At 40.4% G+C, this 22287-nt stretch overlaps 2 protein-coding genes across 6 annotated transcripts in view; one reads left to right on the top strand and one right to left on the bottom strand.

Annotated features, from left to right (window-relative positions):
* The window catches only part of marchf1 (membrane-associated ring finger (C3HC4) 1), a 26774-nt gene extending 7144 nt beyond the window's left edge, over positions 1 to 19630 (top strand). The window contains exons 2-8 of one of the 5 annotated variants that reach the window (XM_032563898.1): positions 5798 to 5848; positions 6979 to 7034; positions 9159 to 9974; positions 10771 to 10951; positions 12379 to 12523; positions 16960 to 17004; positions 17099 to 19630. In XM_032563898.1, the coding sequence (XP_032419789.1) occupies positions 5798 to 5848; positions 6979 to 7034; positions 9159 to 9974; positions 10771 to 10951; positions 12379 to 12523; positions 16960 to 17004; positions 17099 to 17430 (1626 nt within the window). In that variant the 3' untranslated portion in view covers positions 17431 to 19630. Of the gene's footprint in view, positions 1 to 5797; positions 5849 to 6978; positions 7035 to 7137; positions 7458 to 7581; positions 7589 to 9158; positions 9975 to 10770; positions 10952 to 12378; positions 12524 to 16959 lie in introns of those variants that run through there. The other 4 variants (XM_032563899.1, XM_032563897.1, XM_032563900.1 and 1 more) reach the window with 4 other exon arrangements.
* tma16 (translation machinery associated 16 homolog) lies at positions 19389 to 22287 on the bottom strand. Its single transcript, XM_032561906.1, has 8 exons — positions 22273 to 22287; positions 21757 to 21897; positions 21569 to 21672; positions 21448 to 21485; positions 21245 to 21329; positions 20725 to 20873; positions 20583 to 20625; positions 19389 to 19932 (listed from the first exon to the last, which is right to left on the bottom strand). The coding sequence occupies exons 1-8, from the start codon at positions 22285 to 22287 to the stop codon at positions 19755 to 19757; spliced, it is 753 nt and encodes a 250-aa protein (XP_032417797.1). The 3' UTR covers positions 19389 to 19754.

Below are 22287 nucleotides of genomic sequence, written 5' to 3'. Positions count from 1 at the left end.
CACGCTGTCCCCGTCACCACGGCACGCCCCAAACTGCAACTTTAAACTATGAAGATCTGCACCTGTTAAAAAGGCAGCAGATTGTAGCTCCACTGCTAAGGATTCTTCTTTTTCCAAACATTCATAATTCCTTAAAGCTAAAGCTCATTCAAACATATGCTGCACGAATACAAACGGGGCTTCCCGGGTGCCCATCTAAATGCGGCTGGAGGTGGAACCAGAATTTATCCGTCGGTCCACGCCACAGCACCTAATCCCCCTCAGCGCTAACCAGCACATGTCCACACACAGACTGTAAATTCCTCTCTGTGCCTCACACTCAAGTGTTCAGAGGAGCAGAGACTCAGGTAAGAGGAACACGTCTACTCTGAAATGATTATTCTTCCGCAGTTCTGTTTTTCGATGGGTTTTTCAAACAAGATGAGGTGGTGAGGCTTTTAGTTTTGTTTTTTTAACATGATTTTTTTTTTTTCTTGAATTGTTCTGTAATGGTCGCCTGCTGGTGTTTACTTCCATTGTGCATCTATAGTGCTGGAAGCTTTGAGTACTGTACGTATCTATTGACTACAGAAATGTGTAGGGTAAGCTAGGCCTGTTGCAATATTCAATAAATCAATCAATTGCATTAGAAATTTATTTCTATTTACATGATCTGTCGGTTTTTTCTTTTTCTACTAAAAAGTAGATGACAAAAGTTTTCAGTCTGGGGTTTTGGTTTTAACAAGCGCTTATTTTTTTTAATTTTTTTGGAAGGACAGTTTTGTTTACATAATTCATTTTATTTGTTGTTTTGTTTATTTTGGATATTTAAAATGCCAGTCCCAGTGATAAATGTTCATTAGAATTAAAGTTTATTGATCTTTGAGAGTGTGTTCTTGCATTATTATCCCCATTATCATTATATTACTTGAAAATGGTCTCAAAACAACAATATTATTTTTATCACAGTAACTTCTGGTGACAGGCTAAGAGTAAGTGAGCAGAAGGGTTTTTAGAGCTTTTATGTAGAAATGTGGATATTTATCTTCATGCTACTTCTTGGATTAACTTTTATTTTGAAGGAAGTTTGTTATTACCAAGAAACTTTGGGCGCTTAGAGAAATTGGGGGTAAAAAAGCATCCCCCCCCTCCCCCAAGTTTTCAAGGCAAGGACGGTTTTATTTGTATTGCACGTTTTCAGCAGCAAGGCAGTTCAAAGTGCTTTACATCATAAAAACATCATACAGTCATCAATTATGAAACTAGCAACAAAACATTACATTTTGTCAAATGCCATCATCAAGCAAATAATGTTGATCCACTTACTACTCATCTTACTAAAGGTAATTCAAAGTGCTTTACATGATGGGAAGGACATTAAAACGGTAAACCAGCAGAAAAACATGACATTACAGGGCAGCGTAGGAGAAAACGATGACAGGCCTGTGCTGGTGAAAATAATTCAGCTTGATGTTTCTGACAGCCAGACGTCTCTCTGATCTGCAGGAGTTACAACTTACCTGCTTTTTGTTTAACCCTAAAAATAAGTTCTTCCCTCCACGGTTAGAATAATTCTAATATCTTTTGAATTGTTTTCTTTATCTTAAACACAAAAGGGGGAAAAAAAATAATACTCACTAAATTTGGTAACTTTTAAGTGACTATATCACAATATTCTAACATTTTGATGGAGTAATAAAAGTTTACCAAGATGTTAACCGGTTATTCATTTGTGCTGTCCACTCAGGCAGCCAGCAACTGCAGCTCATATATTAAAATACATCGCTTTTCCTTTTATGCAGAGAATCCCACTCTGATATACAATCTGCTTTACGAGGCGGCTGCGGCAGACGGAAATGTTTTCCAAACAGCTGAAGTTGGATTTCTGATAAGCAAAAAAGTGCATTTTCCTCCTTTGAGCCAGCTAATAGACAGTCCCAGCAACAGATGGGGGAGGGGCAATGGTCACATGATGAGTCTTTGCATCTGGAGAACCTCCAGTCTCTGCGGTGCTTCTATAACTTTAAAATGTTGATATCACACCCAGGAGGTATGAGCTAAAAAAATGTGTGAGACCCCTCAGTTATTATGTCACTGAGAAGATGAGAGCTTTAGCATGTGTGTATGTGTTTGTTTGTTTTTTTCAGTTTCCTGAATCGTGTGTGTGTGCAGTTAGGTCTGTGTGACTTTCCCAACATCTCGCTTAGATTTATTGGTGAGAGGGTTCCTGTTTCCTGTTTGGTCACACCATGGGACTCACTACTCTCAGTAAATGTACAACAGTTATAAAATAGTAATAATAATAATAATTAATAATAATAAAGGGCCATTTCGCAACTTATCTGGCATCTAAACAATTTTAAACCAAGCTGGTTCTTGTTTAGATGTCAGTAAAACTTTTTCTGTTATTTTTTTTTACAAACAAGTATGATCTGAAACTCAAAGGGCAGAATAATTGTCCTATAAGGTGCAGATCATGAAACAAAACCCCAAGAAGCAGATCTTTATGTTAGCACTCAGAGGCCGCTCTGGTCTCAGGCTGTTACAAAACTTTCTACAGTTTTCTTGCGGATGATAATTCTGACTAATGAGCAAACATCTTAATACTTTTGTGTCCAAACCCCCCCCCAAAAAAAACAGCAGAGCTGCAAAAAAACCAAAAACATATTACATTTTCAAAAGGAAACTTGTAACACATTGCAACACTGCTCTGTTACAGTGAGTGAGTTTTTCTTCTTTTTACTTTGTCAACGTTCTTCTCAGTATTTGATCACGGCTTTTCTTCCGGAAGGAAAGTCCAGTTTTGATCCAATTTGTAACCGATTAAATACAAATGATTTATCATTGGTGTATATATAGTAAATCTTGTGATATGCATTACTATATTAGTGGGTTGGTTGTGCAGAAGAAAGCGGGTGCCAGTCTTCTGTCAGTAAACCACAGCAACAATTCATACTTTCGTGAATGAAAGCGTTGAACATTTCCACCAACGTGAAACTGAACTGGAAATTAGATTTGCGGTTGAGTGGAGAAACAGGTTAACTTTTCTTCTGACTCATCAGGGGAAACTGATCTCTGACTGATGAACCAATAGAAGTGCAAACCTCTGACACATGGAGGTGTCGGTTGACAGCAACGCTCGCTCTCACTCCTAACGGGACGGCTGGTTTAAAGGCGGCTGGCTATCAGAAAATCCCTTGATCAGCTTAGAGCATGGCGAGGGAGTGTGTCCTGTTTGTTTCAGTGATTTTCGCTGATCGATATACGTCACCATAGCCACCCATAGGAAACTTTCAAAACACCAGTTTGCTATTGGTTTTTCTCTCTGATTTATTGGATCAAAGTTCTGAAAAGTTATTGTAAATTGTAGATGCATTTGTGTTCTAGAAAAGCACTTGCATAAAAAACTGCAACTTTTATCCTGTTGTTTATAAAGCAGTCTGGGGTTTTTTAACGTTAGTTTTTTTTCCCACTAAATATATATTTCTTTCTGCCACAAAAGGCAAAACAACAATAATGTTTTTAGGCATACCTCAGGATCTTGTTGGTTTTCATTCTGTAGAAAAACCTCAAGAATTTTTCCAAAGCCAACATGACTGCCCTGTGTGGGTGTAACATGGTGATATGTGGGGCAATAACCTATTACTGTGGTTTGTTTCTGAGCAGATGTGACTCATTCCCTGATCTGTGTTCTAAGTTCTCAGAAGCCCACTAGTGGTTTTGGAATCACTACATCACCCCTGAATGCAGGTCACTCAATTCTTCTGGGCTTTTGTCAATCACACTTCAGATTTACTGCAGTACTTAACTTTTATTGAATTTTTTTTTTTTTTTACATAAATAATCACTATGTCAGGACAGTATGAGACAGATTATCTAGGAAAAGATTGGTCTGATGAAATGGCCATGAAACCATCAAAGACGGGAGGAGGGACTTGGCGCTGTCAATCAACTTGTGTACGCTGCTAAATGTGTTAATGGCAGCGAAACAACTTCACAGGAGTTGTAACAAAATTGTTACTCATAGCTCAAGCTACTCTAACTAGCTTGAGCATTCATGGCAGACTGCTGAGGGGAAGAAGTTGTATCGTATCAGAGAACAAGGAGATGGGAGGCATGATTGGCAGCACTAAGACCCGCCTCTGAGCTCTGATTGGTTGCTTCCAATCAGAGCCCAGAGGCCCAGTGGGAGTCTGGGAAAAGGTAGAGGTCCTCTTTTTTTCCCCTTTTTTTCCAGATTATCTGTGGCATGGTGATTAATATGTAAACACATATGTTTCATATAAAGTTGTCTACTGCAGATTTAAATGTTTCACATCATTAACTCAAATTTTATTTCACTCAAAAATGACCTGAACAAATCCAGACAGCATTTTTCAATGATTTCACTGATTAACTAGACCCTAAACAGTCATCCGCCTCACTTCATTATGCCCTCTGATTGGCCGTTCAAAACAACGCTCCAAATTCTCGACACAAACTCTACGATTTCTGTTCAGCTAATCTGCTCTGGGAGTTAAAAATGACAAAATAACTGTAGAAAACGTTTCTTTACATTCATGTTTTATATAAATGTATTTTTGCTGTTGGTGGCGCTGAAAAATGATTTTGAATCAAAACTCAAACCTGTCTTCTTTGGCTTCAGGTGAGTTTAATAAATGATAGTAGGGTGGAATATGTTTTTGAACCCGTTTAAAAACCAGAAAATGGATATGTTTAAGAAAACCAAACAACTAGCAGAGGGTGTCCTGACTTTTCTCCGTGGCTGAGTGCTATAAATATTTTTCTACTGATCCAGCACGGAGCAGACCCAGTCTGTTAAAGTAATCGCCTAAATCCTGAACCGTTAACTCCTGCAGTTTGGAGCCGAGGCCACGGCTGATCAGGCGATGGTGTAGTTCAAGGCCTGAGCGATCGCAGTTCGGGGTAAACGTCCTTAAGTTGCCTTTAAATAGCAACCCCCTGATGAACAGCGTGGTGCCCCTGGAGCTGGACAAACGGCTAATAGGATTCGTGGCTTTAGCGCGGATCACGGTGAAATTGTGAGGACATGTGACCTGTGACCTCTGACGTTGGATTTTAAAACTGTAACTACAGCAGGATCCGGCAACGCCGCAGAAACAGGAGGTGCGAAAAGGCGGTCAGGTTGAACATTAGTTTATTTTTTTTATCCACTTTTTCATTTTTGGGAGCAATTACTATAAGAGGATCTTGTTTGCAAGCTGGTGTTAATGCTTCACACATTTTGATTTCATTTTTTCTGATCAAACTAGTTTTAAAGGTTAAACTTTGTTTTGGTTATAAAATCAGGTGGAGTTACGTCTTCTGGTTTGAAATTAATATTTTTACAGGCATGAAGCCGAGAGCGGACGACTCTGCTTTTTTTTCTGATGACGAGTTATCCTTCAAATGCACGGCACAACGGTAGAGGGATGAAATCACATTTAACACACACACCCCCGCACACCCATACACACACACACACACACACCCACACACACACACACACACACAACGAGCTTTATATAGCTCGTTGTATAAAGAAAGAAACATCTGGAAATTAACTTATCTGGAAAAAAACATTTGGGAAATCAACTCGCTATCTCGAGAAAATGGGTAATTAACATAAGCCACGGAAAAAATGTCTTTCCCGGCTTCTGTAGAAAACATCACTGATTCCCCGGGTAGTTTAGAACTGATGGTGATTGTTTCCGTTCTGGAACCGTGTGAGTCGAGCTCCGTCTGGGCCAGCAACATTATGAGGAACAATATTGTTTTATGTTCCCTAGTGACTCAGTTACCTTTGCCTTCTTTGCAGGGAAGGAAAGCTCCTGGGCGCTCTGGCAGTCGGTCCAGCAACATTTCCAAGGTAATAAATATGCAAATAATAAAGACTTATCGGTTAAAGACGTGATAATGTCTACCTGCCTGTGTCAAGGCCCCATCTGACGTCAGCTAATAATCTAGCAGACTTTGCTGAATGGCTTTCTGAGGAGACACTTTGTTGTTCTTTAATAAATTATTTTTGTATCAAATTCGAAAGAAGCTACTAACATCTCTGTGACACACTGTCACAAATCCAAAGGTGTTGCATAAAATCACATAATACAGCTGAAGAACACTGAGTCACCCCCCCCTCCTCTCCCCCTCCATCCTTTTGTATTTTTCTAACAGTGAGTCAGACTCTGCTAATCTTTTAAAATGGCAGCAGTGAAACTTTCAGGTTTAGATCTAGTTTTTCCTGTTGTGTAGAGACATTTTTGTCTGCTGGGAAGAGCGGTTTTAGGTTGCAACCTTTACTGCTGCCTAAGACAAAAAGGAGCAGCGTGTCATGACGTGGTACAAAATGAGTGAAACAGCAGCCACATGTTAAATACAAGCACAGCCTGAGCAAGTCTTAAATTACAGGCTCAGAAGTATGCATACAGGCCCACATACGTAAACGATCCCGTACTCATTAGGGGTCGATGCACCGCGACCTCAGGCTTTTTTGTTGCCAACAGCAACACCCTGGCTATACATGTTGCCACTCTTCCTATCGGAATCTGTACCGGCCCTTTAAACTGGCTGGATTCCTGGACTGGACCTGGATTTTAAGCACAGCTCACAAAATTATGATACGTTAAGATTAGAGTCATTTCAGAAGTTCACTGTTTGTCAGCTTTTATCTGTGTTTTCATTTCATTTGAAGGCAGTCTAAACTTATTTTTTTTATGACTTCATTCCCTTTCTTTGAAACACCTACTTGTCAAAGAACCAGACCCTCAGCATGATGCTACCACCACCATGCTTAACAAGAGACAACGTTGAGCATACTTAAGAGCTGGGTCCAACCAGTTTGGATTAGTGTTCTGATTTCAGATGAGAAGATTACTAGTAAATTAATAAAATAATAAAAATAATATTTTTGGTGCATTGATAATATGAATTTAGAACAGACTGTTGGAGAAGAAAATAAGCATAAAATAAAAGCTTTATTTTTATTCTTATCCCTTTCAGGTCAGCAACACAGCTTCAAGAGCATCAACAACCCCGTCTGCTCAGGACATCTGCAGGTAAGACGGACGGCTGTCTGCTACTGCAGAGGAAGGAAGGGCTCTGCATCTGAAAATGCAAAAATAAAAGGAGTCATTATATGATATGGAGTCGGGATCGGTATGGAATGAGGAAAGGGAAAATGAGAGCTTGTGGTGGTGATAGTTTGTGGTCCCTTTGGGGAAAACAGGAAATGCGTGTTTGAACCTTTATGTCCCGTCCTCTTCTCACTTCATAATTATTCATTATCCATATCCGAGATTCTCCTTCTGGTTTTGAGCATGTACAGTAAGTTCTACTGCTTGGAGCAGAGGAACAACATGCATCCCGCCCAGGAACAGCTCAGGATATTAGCACTTGTTTTCAAAAAGTGAATATGGAAAGACTGACAACGTGTCATCAGCTATCAGAACAGAAGACAAACGTTTCTGCAGGAACATGAGGTTTTATTTGCACCAATTAAAATGATTTTTTTTTTTTTTTTACATTTTCTTTGAAGAATGGACTAAAGATGTCTTTTTTTTTTCTTTTTTTTTTTTTACATAAAACTGGATTTTCCTGGTTCAGTGGTTTGGTGTGTATCGCCGTACCTCAAATAAAGTTTTGTTGCATAAAGTTTTCTCCCCAAATCAAGATTTTCAGATGCTAATTTATGCACGACCCAAATTTTTTCTGCTTGAAACCAGAAATAATAAATGAATTAGTTATTCTTTTGATGTTATAAGTGAATAGTACAACCTTTTCTTTTTGTCTGACTTGCACTTGTTATATCTACAGGTTTTTTTTGCAACGCTATTAACTTCTTTTAGCATTTCCTTTCCATTCGATGTATTGTTGCTTGACTTTATGTGACAGACCAACACAAAGTGGTCTATGGATGTGAAACGGGAGGAAAAATAGGTTTCACAAAAAACAATGAAAGCTGAAAAATGTGACTTGAACTCAGTTGCATGAAATTCAACAATCACATATGACATCCGTGTGTGTTTAATTTAACCTCAGTACAAATCTGAACATTAGTTGGACAACCAGCCTCAAATTGAGAACTCAAGGCTCCAACTAAACCTGCAGGCTGGGCAAACAGAGCATGTGGCTGAACACAACATCATCAAAGTAATCCACGGTGGTGGCGGCATCATGCTGTGGGGATGCTTTTCTCCAAGGTGTAAATAGAAACTGTTCAGTCCACTCCAAGAACATAAGATCTTGCCAAGTATTTTGGTCTGGTTTCTGGTGCAAAGATCATAGTTTTGTCTTAATACACTTGAATTAAGACAAAACTAACTTACAAGTAAATTTTCAGCAAGAAATAGGAGCTTGTTTTAAGTCAGTAATTCCTTAATATTGGTGAAGCAGAACTAGTTCCTCTGGCAGGTTTGTTTAACTTATAACAAGACATTTTTCCCATATTACAAGTGAAATAATCTGCCTGTGGAACTAGTGTTTTTAATTGACATTAAGAAATTATTGACTTAAACTCACATTTTGCTGAAAGGTTACTTGTAAGTTAGTTTTGTCTTTATTGCGTTATTTTATTATCAGGTAGTTATTTGTAATAACCCTCTATTTTCCTTCCTCTTTTTAATGAAGTAATGCTTTGTGTTTGCCGGTCGCATAAAATCCCAGTAAAATGCATTGAGGTTTGTGGCTGGAATTTGATAAATGAGAGAAAATGAAAGGTGCAACAAGTTTCTGAAGCTCTGCAGGGCAGCAACGCCCCGAACATTCAGGAGGCGTTGCTGCTTGGCTTCAGTAGCATCTCTTACATTTTCTCCTCTGTTTTGATTTAAGGGAGAAATTCAACAGATCAATAAATCAGTCAACCAAGTGTATTTATGTAGCACATTTCAGCAACAAGGTAGTTCAAAGTGCCTTACATAATAAAAACATCATACAGTAACCTCTTGAAATCTGTAAAATAAAAAAAAAACATTACATTTTATCGAGTGCCAGCATCAAAATAATCAATTTCTCAAAAATCTGCTGAATATTTTACTTCTTGTTTCCTGCAGTGATGTTCGCCGTGCATTTATTTTTTCTTTTTTGCACATTCAATTCATAACGTTCCCCCCCCCCCATTCTGTTCCATCTGCTGTTTTCGTGTTTGTTCACGTCCATCTTCATCTGTGTGTTTGTGTGCTTAGCTCTGGCCAGCCGACCCGCTTAGATGATATTTCTGAGTCCCGCAAGCCCAGCAAGCACAAACCCAATCCCTCTGCCATGACAGTCACCGGCACGGCCCTGAGCGCGTCGGCCCAGGCCCAGAAGAAGAAGAGACGGCACCGCCGCAAGAGGAGCAGCTGCTCCACCTTCGACTGTGTGGACCCGAGCGGCAAACAGGAGCAGAGCGACCGCAGCCTCAGCTCCGACCGCAGCGAGCTGGGCGAGAAGCGGGAGCGCTCCTTCAGGAACCGCAAGGAGCTTCCTCCCCGCCTCAGGCGCTCCGGCGCGGCGCAGTCCGACTCCTCCACCGAGGACGAGGCTGGGCGGGAAGCCCGCAGCTGGAGCAAAGAGAAAGCCCGACGAGCGCGGCGCCGCAGCGTCAGCAGCCGAGAGAGGGACGCCGCAGGCGGCCGCGGAGCGCGGCAGGACAAGGGCGAGGCCATGGAGCTGCAGTCGGTGGACTCGGACGAGGAGAAGGAGAACCAGCCCCTGGTGGAGGACAGCGGCGGCCTCAAGAAGAGACACAGCACCAGGGGCTCAGCGAAGAGCCCCGTCTCCCGGAACCAAAGGTCCCGAAGCAGAGAGGGGGAGAAGAAGAGCTGCCGGTCCCGGAGCTCCAGAGACAGCTCCTCGCTGGCGGAGGACGGCGAGCAACTGATCACCAAGAGATACCAGGAGAGGGGGTCTGGAGACGGGAACATGTCGGTGCCCATCCCCCAGAACCACTGCGGGGCCGGGGAGGGTCACGGGGGCACAGCCGGACCCGGTTCAGACGACTCTGAGCTGGAGGTCTGCAGGTTAGTGTGTGAATACGAAGACGACTGACGACTGTACAAAAACACTAAACAGCTGCTTGTTAAAAGTATTCACACCCCCCAACATCATTCACCTCCATTCCTGATGTTCTCATAGAACTGTTTTATTTTATGTAACAAAGTAACAGTGACTCTGCAGAACTCCACAGCTCAAAACCTACAGACATTTATTCAAATTATGCTCTTATTCACCTACACATCTGATTTATTGAAAAAAAAAAACTAGGCTGCACATCTCCCTGAACATTCCCTAGCTCCAGTGAAACAAGCTGGTGGCAGCATCATGCTGCTGCTGCTGATGATGATGATGGATGGAAGGAGCTGAATATAGGGCAGGTATGGACAAAAAAATCCACAAAAGACTTGAGGCCGGGTCAGATGTTCAACCTCAGGCTGGACAGTCAGGGAGAGCTAGAGCAGCATGGATTCAGATGACGCTTTGATACGTTAGAATGTCCTAGTCAAAGTTCAGAGCTGCGAAAGCTGCCTTTGAAAAGTTACCCTCCGAGAAGAACAACCTCCTGGCGGACACTTGTCTTTTTATTGTTTAAAAATGTTTAAGCATGCTTCATTTACCTTTTATTTCTTATTTTTTGTTGGTCTGTCAAAAAAAAAAAAGAAGACGAATGAAATGCATTCTTCATCAAACACTTCATCAGTCTGTTGTAAGTTGACAAAATGTGAAGCAGTTTCAGGGACATGAACACTTTTGAGGGGCCTTGTGTTTCCCTCTCATGATGTGTGTGTGTGTGTGTGTGTCATGTGTGTTTCTGCGTAGGATCTGCCACTGTGAGGGGGACGAGGACTGTCCACTGATCACGCCCTGCCGCTGCACCGGCAGCCTGAGCTTCGTTCACCAGGGCTGCCTCAACCAGTGGATCAAGTCGTCCGACACGCGCTGCTGTGAGCTCTGCAAGTTCGACTTCATCATGGAAACCAAGCTCAAACCTCTGAGCAAGGTGAGCTCACACCCACACACACACACACACCCACCCACACACACACTCACCGACCCTCCTGAGAACTCAGCTCTGACCAGTGAATACCCAAACACTGAGCTTCAGTAAAAGTACAAATAAATGGACAAAAATGTGCTTCAGTGAAAGTAAAACTACTAGACTCATTTTTTTTACTTGAGTAAAAGTAAGTAAGTAGATGCTGTTAAAAATAGTGAAGTATTGAAAGTAGTGGTACTTGTTACATGTATCCCCTACACTGCAAAAACACAAAAATCCTACCAAGTATTTTTGGTCTAGTTCTAGTTTCTAGTGCAAATACCTCAGTACCCTTGCAAGGAGATTAAACTAACTTCTAAGTAACTTTTCAGCAAGATACAGGAGCTTTTTTAAGTCAGTAATTCCTTAATATCAATGAAAAGGTTCTCGTTCCACTGGCAGATTATTTCACTTATAACATGAGAAAAATCTTGTGCTGTAAGTGAAATAATCTGCTAATGGAACAGATCATTTCTCATCAATGTTAAGGAATTATTGACTCCTATGTCTTTCTGAATAGTAACTTGTATTTTAGTTTTGTCTTATTTCAAGTGTATTGAAATATTTACTCTAGAAACTGAACCAAAAATACTTCGTAAGATTTTGCTTTTGCAGTGAAATGCAACGGTCTTGTATCATTAAGTGTTCCTGCTGTATGTATTTTTCCTTTACTACATTAAGAGTGTTGTTGCGTTTTAACGAACAATTAATATTGTCATTGTGTTTACTCTTTGTTACATAATTCACACTTGGATTTGTGATTCTGTGCACCATAATTTCAGGGACGACCTGCAGAGTTAAACGCCATTAAGCTAACTAAGAAAGAGGAACGATTATATCTTTGAATGTTTTTATTTAAAACAAAGAAAACCGATGTGGTTCAAGTAAAACTTGCTTTAATCATTTCTACTGACATTTGACCTCCAGCTTGTCATCAACTCCACAGCTACAGAAATACAAACAATATTTTAATTTCCTCACACCAGTTTCAGTTTCAAAACTTGTTTGTTTTTTGTTTGTTTGTTTGTTTTTAACTGGCTAACTCGAATAATTTATTTTATACTTTCAAATAAATAAACAATTAAAAAACACAATATGATATGAATGTAACGCAGCACGTTATAGTGGAATAGAAAGTACAGATATTTAATGTAAAATGTAATGGAGGACAAGTCACAATGAAACCTACTTAAGAAAAGTACAGATACACGAACAATGTACATAAGTACAGTAAGTAAGTAAGTATTTGTACTTCACTCCATCACATCACTGACTCTAACACTTTAGTTCTAAGTGGAAGCTCTCTCACCATGTCTCTGTCTGCGTCTCTGTCTGCGTCTCTGTCTGCGTCTCTGTCTGTGTCTCTGTCTGTGTCTCTGTCTGTGTTCCAGTGGGAGAAGCTGCACATGACGAAGAGCGAGAGGAGGAAGATCTTCTGCTCGGTTTTGTTTCACCTCATAGCTATAGTGTGTATGTTGTGGTCTGTCTACATTCTGGTCAAGAGAACCACGGACGAGATCCGACTGGGGAAGAACGGTCAGTATGCTCCCGTCTGCCCTCAGGCTGAAACACAAACCCTCAGCAGGACCCTGTGCTGTTTCCCCACGTCCCTCCTTTAAAAGAAATACAAAAACAATAGATGAACACTACAAATGTTTTTAGTCGTTTCTTTATAGTTTTCTTGGAACCACCCAGATATCAAACGACTCTTGAGATTCAAGGGATGAACTCTTGAACTGTCGGCGTTCTTGGCAAAGAAATAGTTTGGTCTAGAAACTTTGTCATCACAGCCTAAAAGCAAAGAAATTTGTTTCCATTTCTGGAGTTTAATTTTTGAGAAATAGTAAAGATTGCACAGCTTGACATTCTGAAGGTCGTCCTTAAGCATCAACCAGGCAAAGCTTTATTTAGCTCATGAAATGTGTCTTCTAGATCAAATGAAGGATAATTCATCTCTCAGCTCGTTTATCAGCTGTTCATTTATTAAACACACGAAAGATTCGGGTTGTCTACTTTATTTTTTCCTCTTGTCCATTTTCTTAATTTTACTTCGATGCTGAACTAAAACTCAGTGAAAAAACATCCAAAGTTTAAACTGATTGGGAAAAAGTCTGGTTCCTTAGAAGCAAAATATAAAGAAAAGACGCAATTCTTCTCTGAGTCGCTCGTGTGATAAATCTGGAGATGTTCTGATTCAGATTTTTGTTTTTTAGTTTCTGATCTAATACCGACGTGTGACTTTAAATATTTGCAGATATTCATGTTTTCCCATCCAGAATACTTTTACTTCAACATGCAGCTGTGAAAATGTTTTATGGCTCAAAAACTGTTTTTGCATAATATGATGCATCATAATCTAGTCCTGTATGTTTTCCCTCCCAGCTCTAAAATATCTAAAGAAGGTCAAGCTGTCCACTGACTAGCCGCCCATAAAAAGTCTCAGTCTTACATCTAGATATTGTCTGATGTAGCTAACCTAAAGAATGCATATATTAATATGCTCCAAACATGTTTATATGCATTTTAACATGGAAGTGCAATTATTTATCTTAAAATTCTAAATTAAAATTAGGTAAAAATATGAGTAAGTGTCTAGAAAAGCGCTATACAAATAAAGTATATTGATTTCATGACCTTTTACCTTCATTTATGCCAATCATCCTTTTGGGTCGATTTATTTAAATGCTGACAAGAGAGCGCCGTTGTTTTCGCAGCTGTGTGTGTGGATTAATATCCTTCTTAGTATTTACTTTTACTTTTCTTCATATTTACTGCACATAGGGTTTAACGTCAGTTTAGTTTGGAGGAAGTTTTGGATAATTTACTGTCGTCATGAGGAAACATCACAGGGTACCTTTAAACCCTTCACCTGTCTGACTCTGACTGCATGACTTTAAAAATGTTGTCTAGGAATTATTGCTCATTTTTTTTCTAATTTAGTAAAAAATTGTGATTGTGGTGTTTAGTTTGTAGAGCCAGTAAAAGGTTTGGACACATCTATCCATTCTTTAACTATATAAAACCAGCTTTTTATTGGCACTGAGAAACTACTGTGGTGGTGTTCCTTTGAAACATTAATCTGCACAATCTGGACAAAAGTGTAAAAGATAAGAGAGTTTTCTAGAATGCATCAAGAGTTTAGAAGAGATTTCCTGAAGGCGGTTTGTCTCCCTCTCACAAGGTCAGGTGTCAATGTTGTCTATTTTCTGAATAGTTAAAGAAGAAACCTCCTGTGTGTTTCAAACTCAAATTAAATATTTTTTTTTCAAGCCTGGAAATTGTGTAAAAATAACTTTTTAAGCGTGCCCAACCCTGAAAATAAGCTGACATTTTGTTGTTTAATCAAAATCAGACCTTTTTACAGCCAAACACAGAAAGGAGATGTATAGAATATTTACCTGTTGGCATAAAAGTTACATTTTGAAAATTAAATTGCATTGACTCATTTCAATCCTGTTGATTTACTTCAAAGTTTTTGAGAAAGTTAAAATTCAGTAATAATTTTGGAAAAATATATTGTTTGAAAATTCAAATGAAGGAAAACTGCAAGACATGGAGAATTGCTGTTCTGTTGTCAAAAAAAATAAACTCAAAAGTCAAGATTCAAACTTTTATGATAATCAGAAAGGCAACAGAAAGCTTCCCACTTCCTCACTGACTAAAGATAATCACAAACACTCCCAACCACCTGACTGCGAGCATGTAGCAGCTTTCAAACGCTTACAAACTGGTTTGGGTGTTGAATTTCTCCTCCTGACTGTGGAAGGAGAAGTTGAGGATGGGAGGATGGTTTCACTTGTGTCAACATTATATGAGTTTTCCACTAATGTGGTAAAACCTGTAACCAGTTTTTAAAAAGTCAATAACAGCTGCAAGTCATCGCAGCGTGCTGCTTGAGTCTGTCACTGAGGACGTTCAGGACGTCTGAGGGTTACAGCACAGACGTGTCGGCGCTCATTGGGCTTCTAGGTGTTTCCGTGCGCCTCTAGTGGTTTTGCACTTTGTTGTTTAATCGTTCCTGGAAAAAGAGCAGCTCAAACCAGCTCGCTTTCTTCACTAGCTGCGTTCTCATTACAAACAAATGTGCACAAAACTTTGTCCATCTTCCCCTAATGTAAAAAAAACCCAAAAAACACACAATTTCGTAATTGCTGTGTTTCTATTAAATAGGAAATGCAATTAAAATCGCACGTGAATAGGTTTGCTCACGCGATAAGTCATTTAAAAACATGCTGTGTCATCGTCCTCATACTGTTGTCTTCTTCGTGGTTTTCGCCAGTGGCAACATCCGGTTGTTGATCATGTGACTCTTCTGATACAAATAAAATGTCTCTATTGCGGATTTGTGGGACAACTGATTTCAATCTAGCCGAAAAACCACCTCGTGAAAACTTCTGATCGAAAAACGAGAATTTTTTTGAAATTGGCGCGTTTCCATTGAGCAAATGTATTTTCAAAATCTCAACTTGTGCTATTAGATGGTCAATGAAAAAGCAGCTGCTGTTACCAGGGACACGGTTGTTCCAGCCATTTCTATTTAATGGCTTTTCACGTATTCTTCCGGGCCTGGGTAGACTGATTAGTTTTATTAAGCACAGCAGTTTGAACTGATTATTTTGGAAGAATCTGAGGAAAATTATATTTTTTATGTCTTCCCCGAGTTCCTTTGATGTTCTCATTCTTCAGAGTATTGGTCAATCTATTGAGTGCTGTCAAATTTATCATTTTATGAGCAAAATGCTAGCTGCACTCAATCATGATTATCAGCCAGATATCATTGCGCCACGGCCTTGTCAGGCGTTCCTAGAGAACTTTTAGCACCATCTTTTAAAAGATTTGGAGAGCTGTTTTTGATCATTTGTAGATTAGAGAAAACGTGATAAAGTCACACCTGCGCAAATATGATGAGGCCTGATGTCAGTCTAAGATCTTTCGACCAATTAGGAACTGTGAACACACAAATGACAGCCTTTCTAGAAATATTGTGCAGCACCATCTGGTGTTTGTTTAAAGGAACTGCAACTGTTTCACAGGATCGCAGCAGATGAAGTCCCCCTGACTTCAGCTGACATGAAATGCTGTACAGAAGCAGGCAGGAAGTGTCGTTTAGTTTTATTTTAAGAAACGAAGAACAGTTTGTGGAAACCTTACCAAAAAGGTGAAGTTCTAGATCCTCTCTATCTGAGCATTTTCTGAATTTATCTATCCTTTAGCAGGTTGATGAAAGTAACACCACAGAAGTTCAGTCTGTTTGACTCCATCTTGTTTTTTCACGTTGAAAACAAAAACAAGACTCTCAGAGCTTTGTTGTGTTGTTGTGTGCTGTCGTCATATTTTAGATGACTAAAACATAGATATTAAACACGGCTTATATGTTTAGAAATGACTTTAAAGCTGCAGTACTTAACTTTTATAAAGAAACAAATGGTAAAACTATCACTATGTCACAGTATAATATGAGACAAAATATAATCTGTGAAAAAATTGAGCTCCTCCACCTTCTCACTGAGCTGTTATTGCTAACCAAAAGAATGCAGCATTTCCAACCAAAAACAACCAATCAGAGCCAAGGGGAGGGTCTTATTGCTATCAGTCACCTCATGAAGGTGCCACTAAATCGGTGGCCATGCTAACTAACCTTAGCATTCCCTATGGGCTCTGCTGAAGGGGGGAAGCTGTATGGCAGCAGACAGCAAAATTGGAAAGAGATGGAGGTTGAGCAGTAAGCACGTAGGCTTGATTGGCAGCGCTAAGACTCACCTCTGGGCACTGATTAGTTGTTTCTTGTTGGCACTGGGAGAAAGCTGAGGATCTTGACTTTATGTATGTCTCACACCATACTGTCACAACATATTGACAGTTTCAACAAATATATAAAAATAAATATATATATTTTTTATGAAAGTTACATACTGCAGCTTTCAATCATAGCTTCAGACAAGCAGAGAAATTACTCCCACTCTTGATTGCAGATGAGTTACGGAGAGTTTCTCTTCTAAAGTACTATTCAGCTCAGGGTAAGCAGCTCTGCGCACACACTCTCCCCCCGTCCTCCAGCGCTCCCCTTGGAGCCCGGCTGACTGCGGGTTGGGGGGTTCTCTGCCTCCACAGGTGTGCTGGAGTGGCCCTTCTGGACCAAGCTGATCGTGGTGGCCATCGGCTTCACAGGCGGCCTCATCTTCATGTACATCCAGTGCAAAGTTTACCTGCAGCTGTGGCGCCGCCTCAAGGCCTTCAACCGCATCATCACGGTGCAGAACTGCCCGGAGAAGAACCTGCACCACCCACCTCAGGCCCGGCCCGGCGCCATGTCCAACGGGAAGCACGAAGCTGTGGAGGTTCCCGTCTCTCCGGTTTCGGCTCTGGCTCCTGCTCCGGCTCAGGACATGGACTCGGACTTGTCCGTGGAGGCTGCGGTGGCTCCGGACCCAAACCCCATCTGACCGCTGCTCCTGCATGCCGGACCACGCTCTGCTCTGTTCAGAGAGGCAGGCGAGAGAGCAAGGCGTGATTCAAGACTCAGGTGGTACTTTCTACTCAGCTGCAGCGATAACTGGTCTTTGAGATGCAGCAGATGAGTCTAAGTACTGATCCCGTCCAGGACAGCTGGCATGATGTGGAGGGACAAAACGCAAGAGACCAGTAAAAAAAGGGAGACAATAAGAGGGGGACTGAAGAGAAAAGACGTGGTTTAATGGCTTGTTGATGCCATGTTATAAGTATGCACTTTCTAAACCTGCACTGATAGAAATGATGTAGTTGAAAACTCCTGAGGATGGGTTTAACCAGAGGTCAGTGTGCTTCAAATACGCCTAGCAAACTGAAGACCGAGTTCTCATATAAAGCTTCACACATCCCACATATACCAGACAATATATAATACGATAGACACATGATCAATATCAATGGATAATGCAACTGATAGAAAATTAAATATTGAGAATATTCACTGAACTCCACAGCATTCTGGAAGATGTAGGCAAAGTTTAGCCGCTCAAGGCTAGCAAAGCAAAGTTGCTGGTATCAGGTGGCCAGGTAACAACCAGCCCCTCATTCTACGCTGTTTGCTTCGTACAGTCCAGATTCTCAGCTGTTGAGAAACGATTGCTTCCTGAAGGCATGGACTCAGGTGAAGTTTTAAACTTTACCCAAATGCCAACATTTCTCCGTGACAATATGTAATGCGCTGGCTTCCTAGCTGGGAAGCTATGAAGCTTCCTGAAAATTGGCTGCACTGTAAACAATCATCCTCTGCTGCAAAGAGAGAAGTGCAGAGCTAAACAAGATGGCTGTCATTTGATAATTCGATATTTGGAAGCGAGACCAAAGCACACTCTGATCGACTTCGTTCACTTCCCACACTGCCATTGCTAAAACAACAGGCAAATCTAAAACAGTGCAGAAAATCAACGTCATCGTTGTTGACTCCTCCTTCTGTTTCTGATTGGCCTGGTAGAAAATCTACTGGAGGAAAATCAGTGTTGGGAGAAAACCCATACTGAAGGCTAGTGGCGTCAACTGACTCACTCACTCATTGGTTACCTAGCAGCAACCTGTTCAGTAACTTGGGCAGCGGGAGTGTCAGGTTTTGCCACAGTGTCTCATAACTTCTTAAAAAATAAAAATCAGCATGGAGAGAAAACTGTGGATAAAACAGGAACAGTCACGCCAGAAGTTTGGCAGGATTTTAGATGTCTAAAACAAAAAACTAATCAGTAATTATCAATAGACTGATATGAAACACTTATGTTTTTCAGCCATATCGTCGAAATATCCAGCAGATGATGATGTAGAAACGTACATTAGTTCAAATCCTCTCAGCCGCCACCTCTAAACGTCACATTTACACACTGATCAGACCCACTAACTGGTTTTGTCTACATTGCAGAAGTATTCGTGCCCCTGAAAATCCCTCCTGTCAAACTGCCCCGGGGCAGATGTGGCTACAAGCTAGCTCCCCACCATCAGTGTGTGAAGGACTCTGGAGATGTAGAACAGGACTTTTACAGATATTTAACATTCTGTCATTACAGCCACAAAGTTCCTTCATTTCAACAGGATTTTATTTGATACACAAACATAAAATAAAGTTCTGGATGCATTTTAATGTAGCCTCCCTTTTATCTGACACTACTAAATAAAACCCAGATGCTCCACAGAGCGGTTCATATGAGACTTTGTCCATGACTTGAAGCACACTGACACCTTCAATCACTCAGGTCTTCAGACACCAAAGACTTGTAATTATTAAAGCATTTAGTCTTAATTCCAGTGTGAATCTAAATATGTGACCTTTTTAAATGTATTAGGGCAGTTTTGTTGTCGTTTGTGGTTCTTACTCTGCAGTCAGTGATTTCAATGTCAATATGATTAGAGGTTTTACAGTTGCCATCTGTTGGTGTTTTTTTTTTGTTAGATTGCAGCCGTGTTTGTCTAAACCTTAAAAAGGGATGAATGTTTAATTTTCTAAAATTTTCTACAGATGTGATTTCCAGTGTCACAGGTCACAGTTCAGGGGTCAGAGCGTGTTTATGTCTTCAATCCATAGTCTGTTCATAGCTCTGATTGGAGACGCCGTGGGTTACATGCAAAACCTTTTTTTTTTTTTTTTGTCTGTGCAATAAACGATGAATGTAGAACATCCAAAAAGCTGCTGCTGTTATTAAACCGAACGGAAAAGGTTTGCTGTGGCTGAATCTGAAGGTCTAGCACCATCTTGTGGACAGTCGTGGCAGAGCAGCGTGATCCAGTCAGACTGAGGTGAGTGTTAGTGAGACTCTGGCATCTCCATGTTGTCATCGAGCGCCTCTTCTTCATCATCTTCATCTTCATTATCATGCTCCACCTCCTCTTTTTCCTCCATCTCAGCCTTTGTGTCCAAAACTTTGCTTGAAACGTTTCGCATTTTTATGTTTGGAAGTTTCTTCAGATCTCCAGTCCAATCTCTGAAGAAAATTAAAAAAAATATTTAGTTTTTTTTCCCTATACCTGAGAGACATGTTATAAAAAGTCTTATTGAAAATCTTATCGTATTTTCAACATGTTTTGTACCGTTTTTTATTATTATTGCCGTTTCTAGGAACAAGGGTTGTGAATTTGATCAGATTATGTGTGGACTAGGCAAAATTACACATTAAGGCTTGAATATATACATACACTTAGGGCTGGACAATAAACTAATATATATTTCAATATTGCACATTATCAATATAAATAGATAACACATCTGGTAGAATATTCAGTATATAGAATATTCACTGAACTAAGTGTTTGTTTCCCGTTTTATTTATTGTTTTTGGTTGTTTTATTTTGAACATTTAAATATCCAGTTTCAGTGTTAAGTGTTCTTTACAAAATTAAACTTTACTGGTCTTTGAGAAGGTGAACTTGCTTATTATATCCTTACCAATACGTCACTCGCAATTGGTCTCAAACCAGTGTTATCGTTAACCAATGTCCTCTTTTGTGATGGTAAGGGTTTGGGTCAGATGGGTTGAGTCTAGGACACGGCTGTGTGTTTCATTACGATCCGGCAAATCAAAACTGGACTTGGAATGGATCAGTTAGGTCTAATTAGTGTGCCTCAAAATCTGACCTGAATGATTTCAGATGCTTGGTGTTGATGATGTCTGGGATCTCTGAAAAACAAACAAAAAAAAAAAAACAACAAGGAAAGATGGAATCTGACCGGAATTATCAATGTGCACAGCTGCTTTGTGTCTCCGGCAGTGACTCACCCAACCCAGCGCCCTCAAACTGCGCCCGCTCTCGCTCTACGCTCTGTTTGATGGCCGCTTCTCTGGCGCCGTGGAGACGACCCTGACGACCCTTGATCCCGTTCACCAACTCGATCTGCTCGAGCTCCGAGTCGAATCTGTGGAGGTACCTGAACAATCCAGACAAACATAATCAGCCCTATAAATACGGCAGTGCTGGTAACTCTGGTTCTGCTGCTCTGACTTAAACCCAACATTCAGAGATCATAGAAATCCTTCAAACTTGGACACATTTAAATCATGGAAGGTTCTCCACGGTCTAGAACTACTTATCCAGATATATCAGTTATAAATGGTTGGACAAGAAACCAATACTTATCTCACAATAGACGCATAATATCAGTTAATAAGCATCTACAAAAAAGATTTTGAAGGATTTGGAGTTAATGAGTTACAACATTTAATTTCCCTTTGGGATCAATTAAGTATTTTTGAATTGAATTAAAGGTCTGGGAAGAGCCAGCAGAACCGGGTCTGGTACCTTTCAACAACCTCACAGGCATCTCTCTTGGTGTAACTCGTCTTGTTAGGATCCAGTTGACTCTGAAACCACAGCAGCTTCTCACCTGTGATTTACAACAAGCAGAACCGTGAGCTCACAGGCCTCTAGCTTCACAACAACAATGATTATTACTATTCTTATAGTTATTTTTTATTATAAATACTGTAGAACCACAAACTCGCCTATGTTGCTCAGGCGTGTTGCTTTTTCACTCTTCATCCTGTAACATGAAAGAAACGCCAATTAGCCTAAAGCGGTCCAAACAGCTGGAAGCAGCGCCGGTTCTGGTTCTCATGGACTGGCCTCTCCTTCCGCTTCAGCCGGACGTCCTCCCGGTTCAGGTAAGCGGCCTTCCTGCTGAACGGATGGACGACTTTGTCCGCAGCTTTGCTCTTCTGGGCCTTCGGCTGAGGAACACAGAAACAACCATCAGTTCTCCGTCCTTCTAACCGCGGCTGCTGTCAACACACTGCAGACTCACGCTGCCTTACCATCTCGCTCTCAGGAGTACGCGCGTGGAGCTTGTGTTGACAAGTGAGCAGGAAACGGAAATGGTCCTTCACTGAAATACGTCCCGGAAGAAAATTTGCTTGCTGCGATTTTGTTCTTGAGTTCCGGATCACTTGGTTCAACTAACCTTAAAGAACCGTGTCTTTCGACTCCGAAAAACTCTTAACACAGCAGCACAGCTACAATACAAACCTGGTCATCTTCTTAACAATACATTTTGTTAATTAAACACTAACTCAAAAATAACAGTGGATACGAAATTAAACCTCATATTTTTATTTGGGTTTTACAGCAGGGTGGACACACTCTCTCCTATTCGTATAATTCAGTGTGAGTACAAAGCTTTTATTCATTGATTCATTATTTTAGAAATTTGGTATATTCTCTTTCCTGTATTTAGTAGGCGATGTAGTAGATAAATTGTAAATGGATGACAGAGATCAAAAATAACCATGAAAATAATTCAGTTTAATTCAGTTCAACACAATCATACAGACATTCGAGTTGAACAT

This window comes from Xiphophorus hellerii, chromosome 5 (assembly GCF_003331165.1).
Source record: "Xiphophorus hellerii strain 12219 chromosome 5, Xiphophorus_hellerii-4.1, whole genome shotgun sequence".
Lineage (NCBI taxonomy): Eukaryota > Metazoa > Chordata > Actinopteri > Cyprinodontiformes > Poeciliidae > Xiphophorus > Xiphophorus hellerii.
Note: the sequence above shows the minus strand (reverse complement) of the source record. Positions and strands in the feature narration are given on the sequence as shown.

Bases quoted from the DNA above. Each gene is read 5' to 3' on its own strand.
- tma16 (XM_032561906.1), bottom strand. The intron at 21,673-21,756 runs GTAAGGCAGCGT...TGTGTTCCTCAG, and splicing joins GTACTCCTGAGAGCGAGATG to CCGAAGGCCCAGAAGAGCAA. The intron at 21,486-21,568 runs GCCAGTCCATGA...TTCATGTTACAG, and splicing joins CGGCTGAAGCGGAAGGAGAG to GATGAAGAGTGAAAAAGCAA.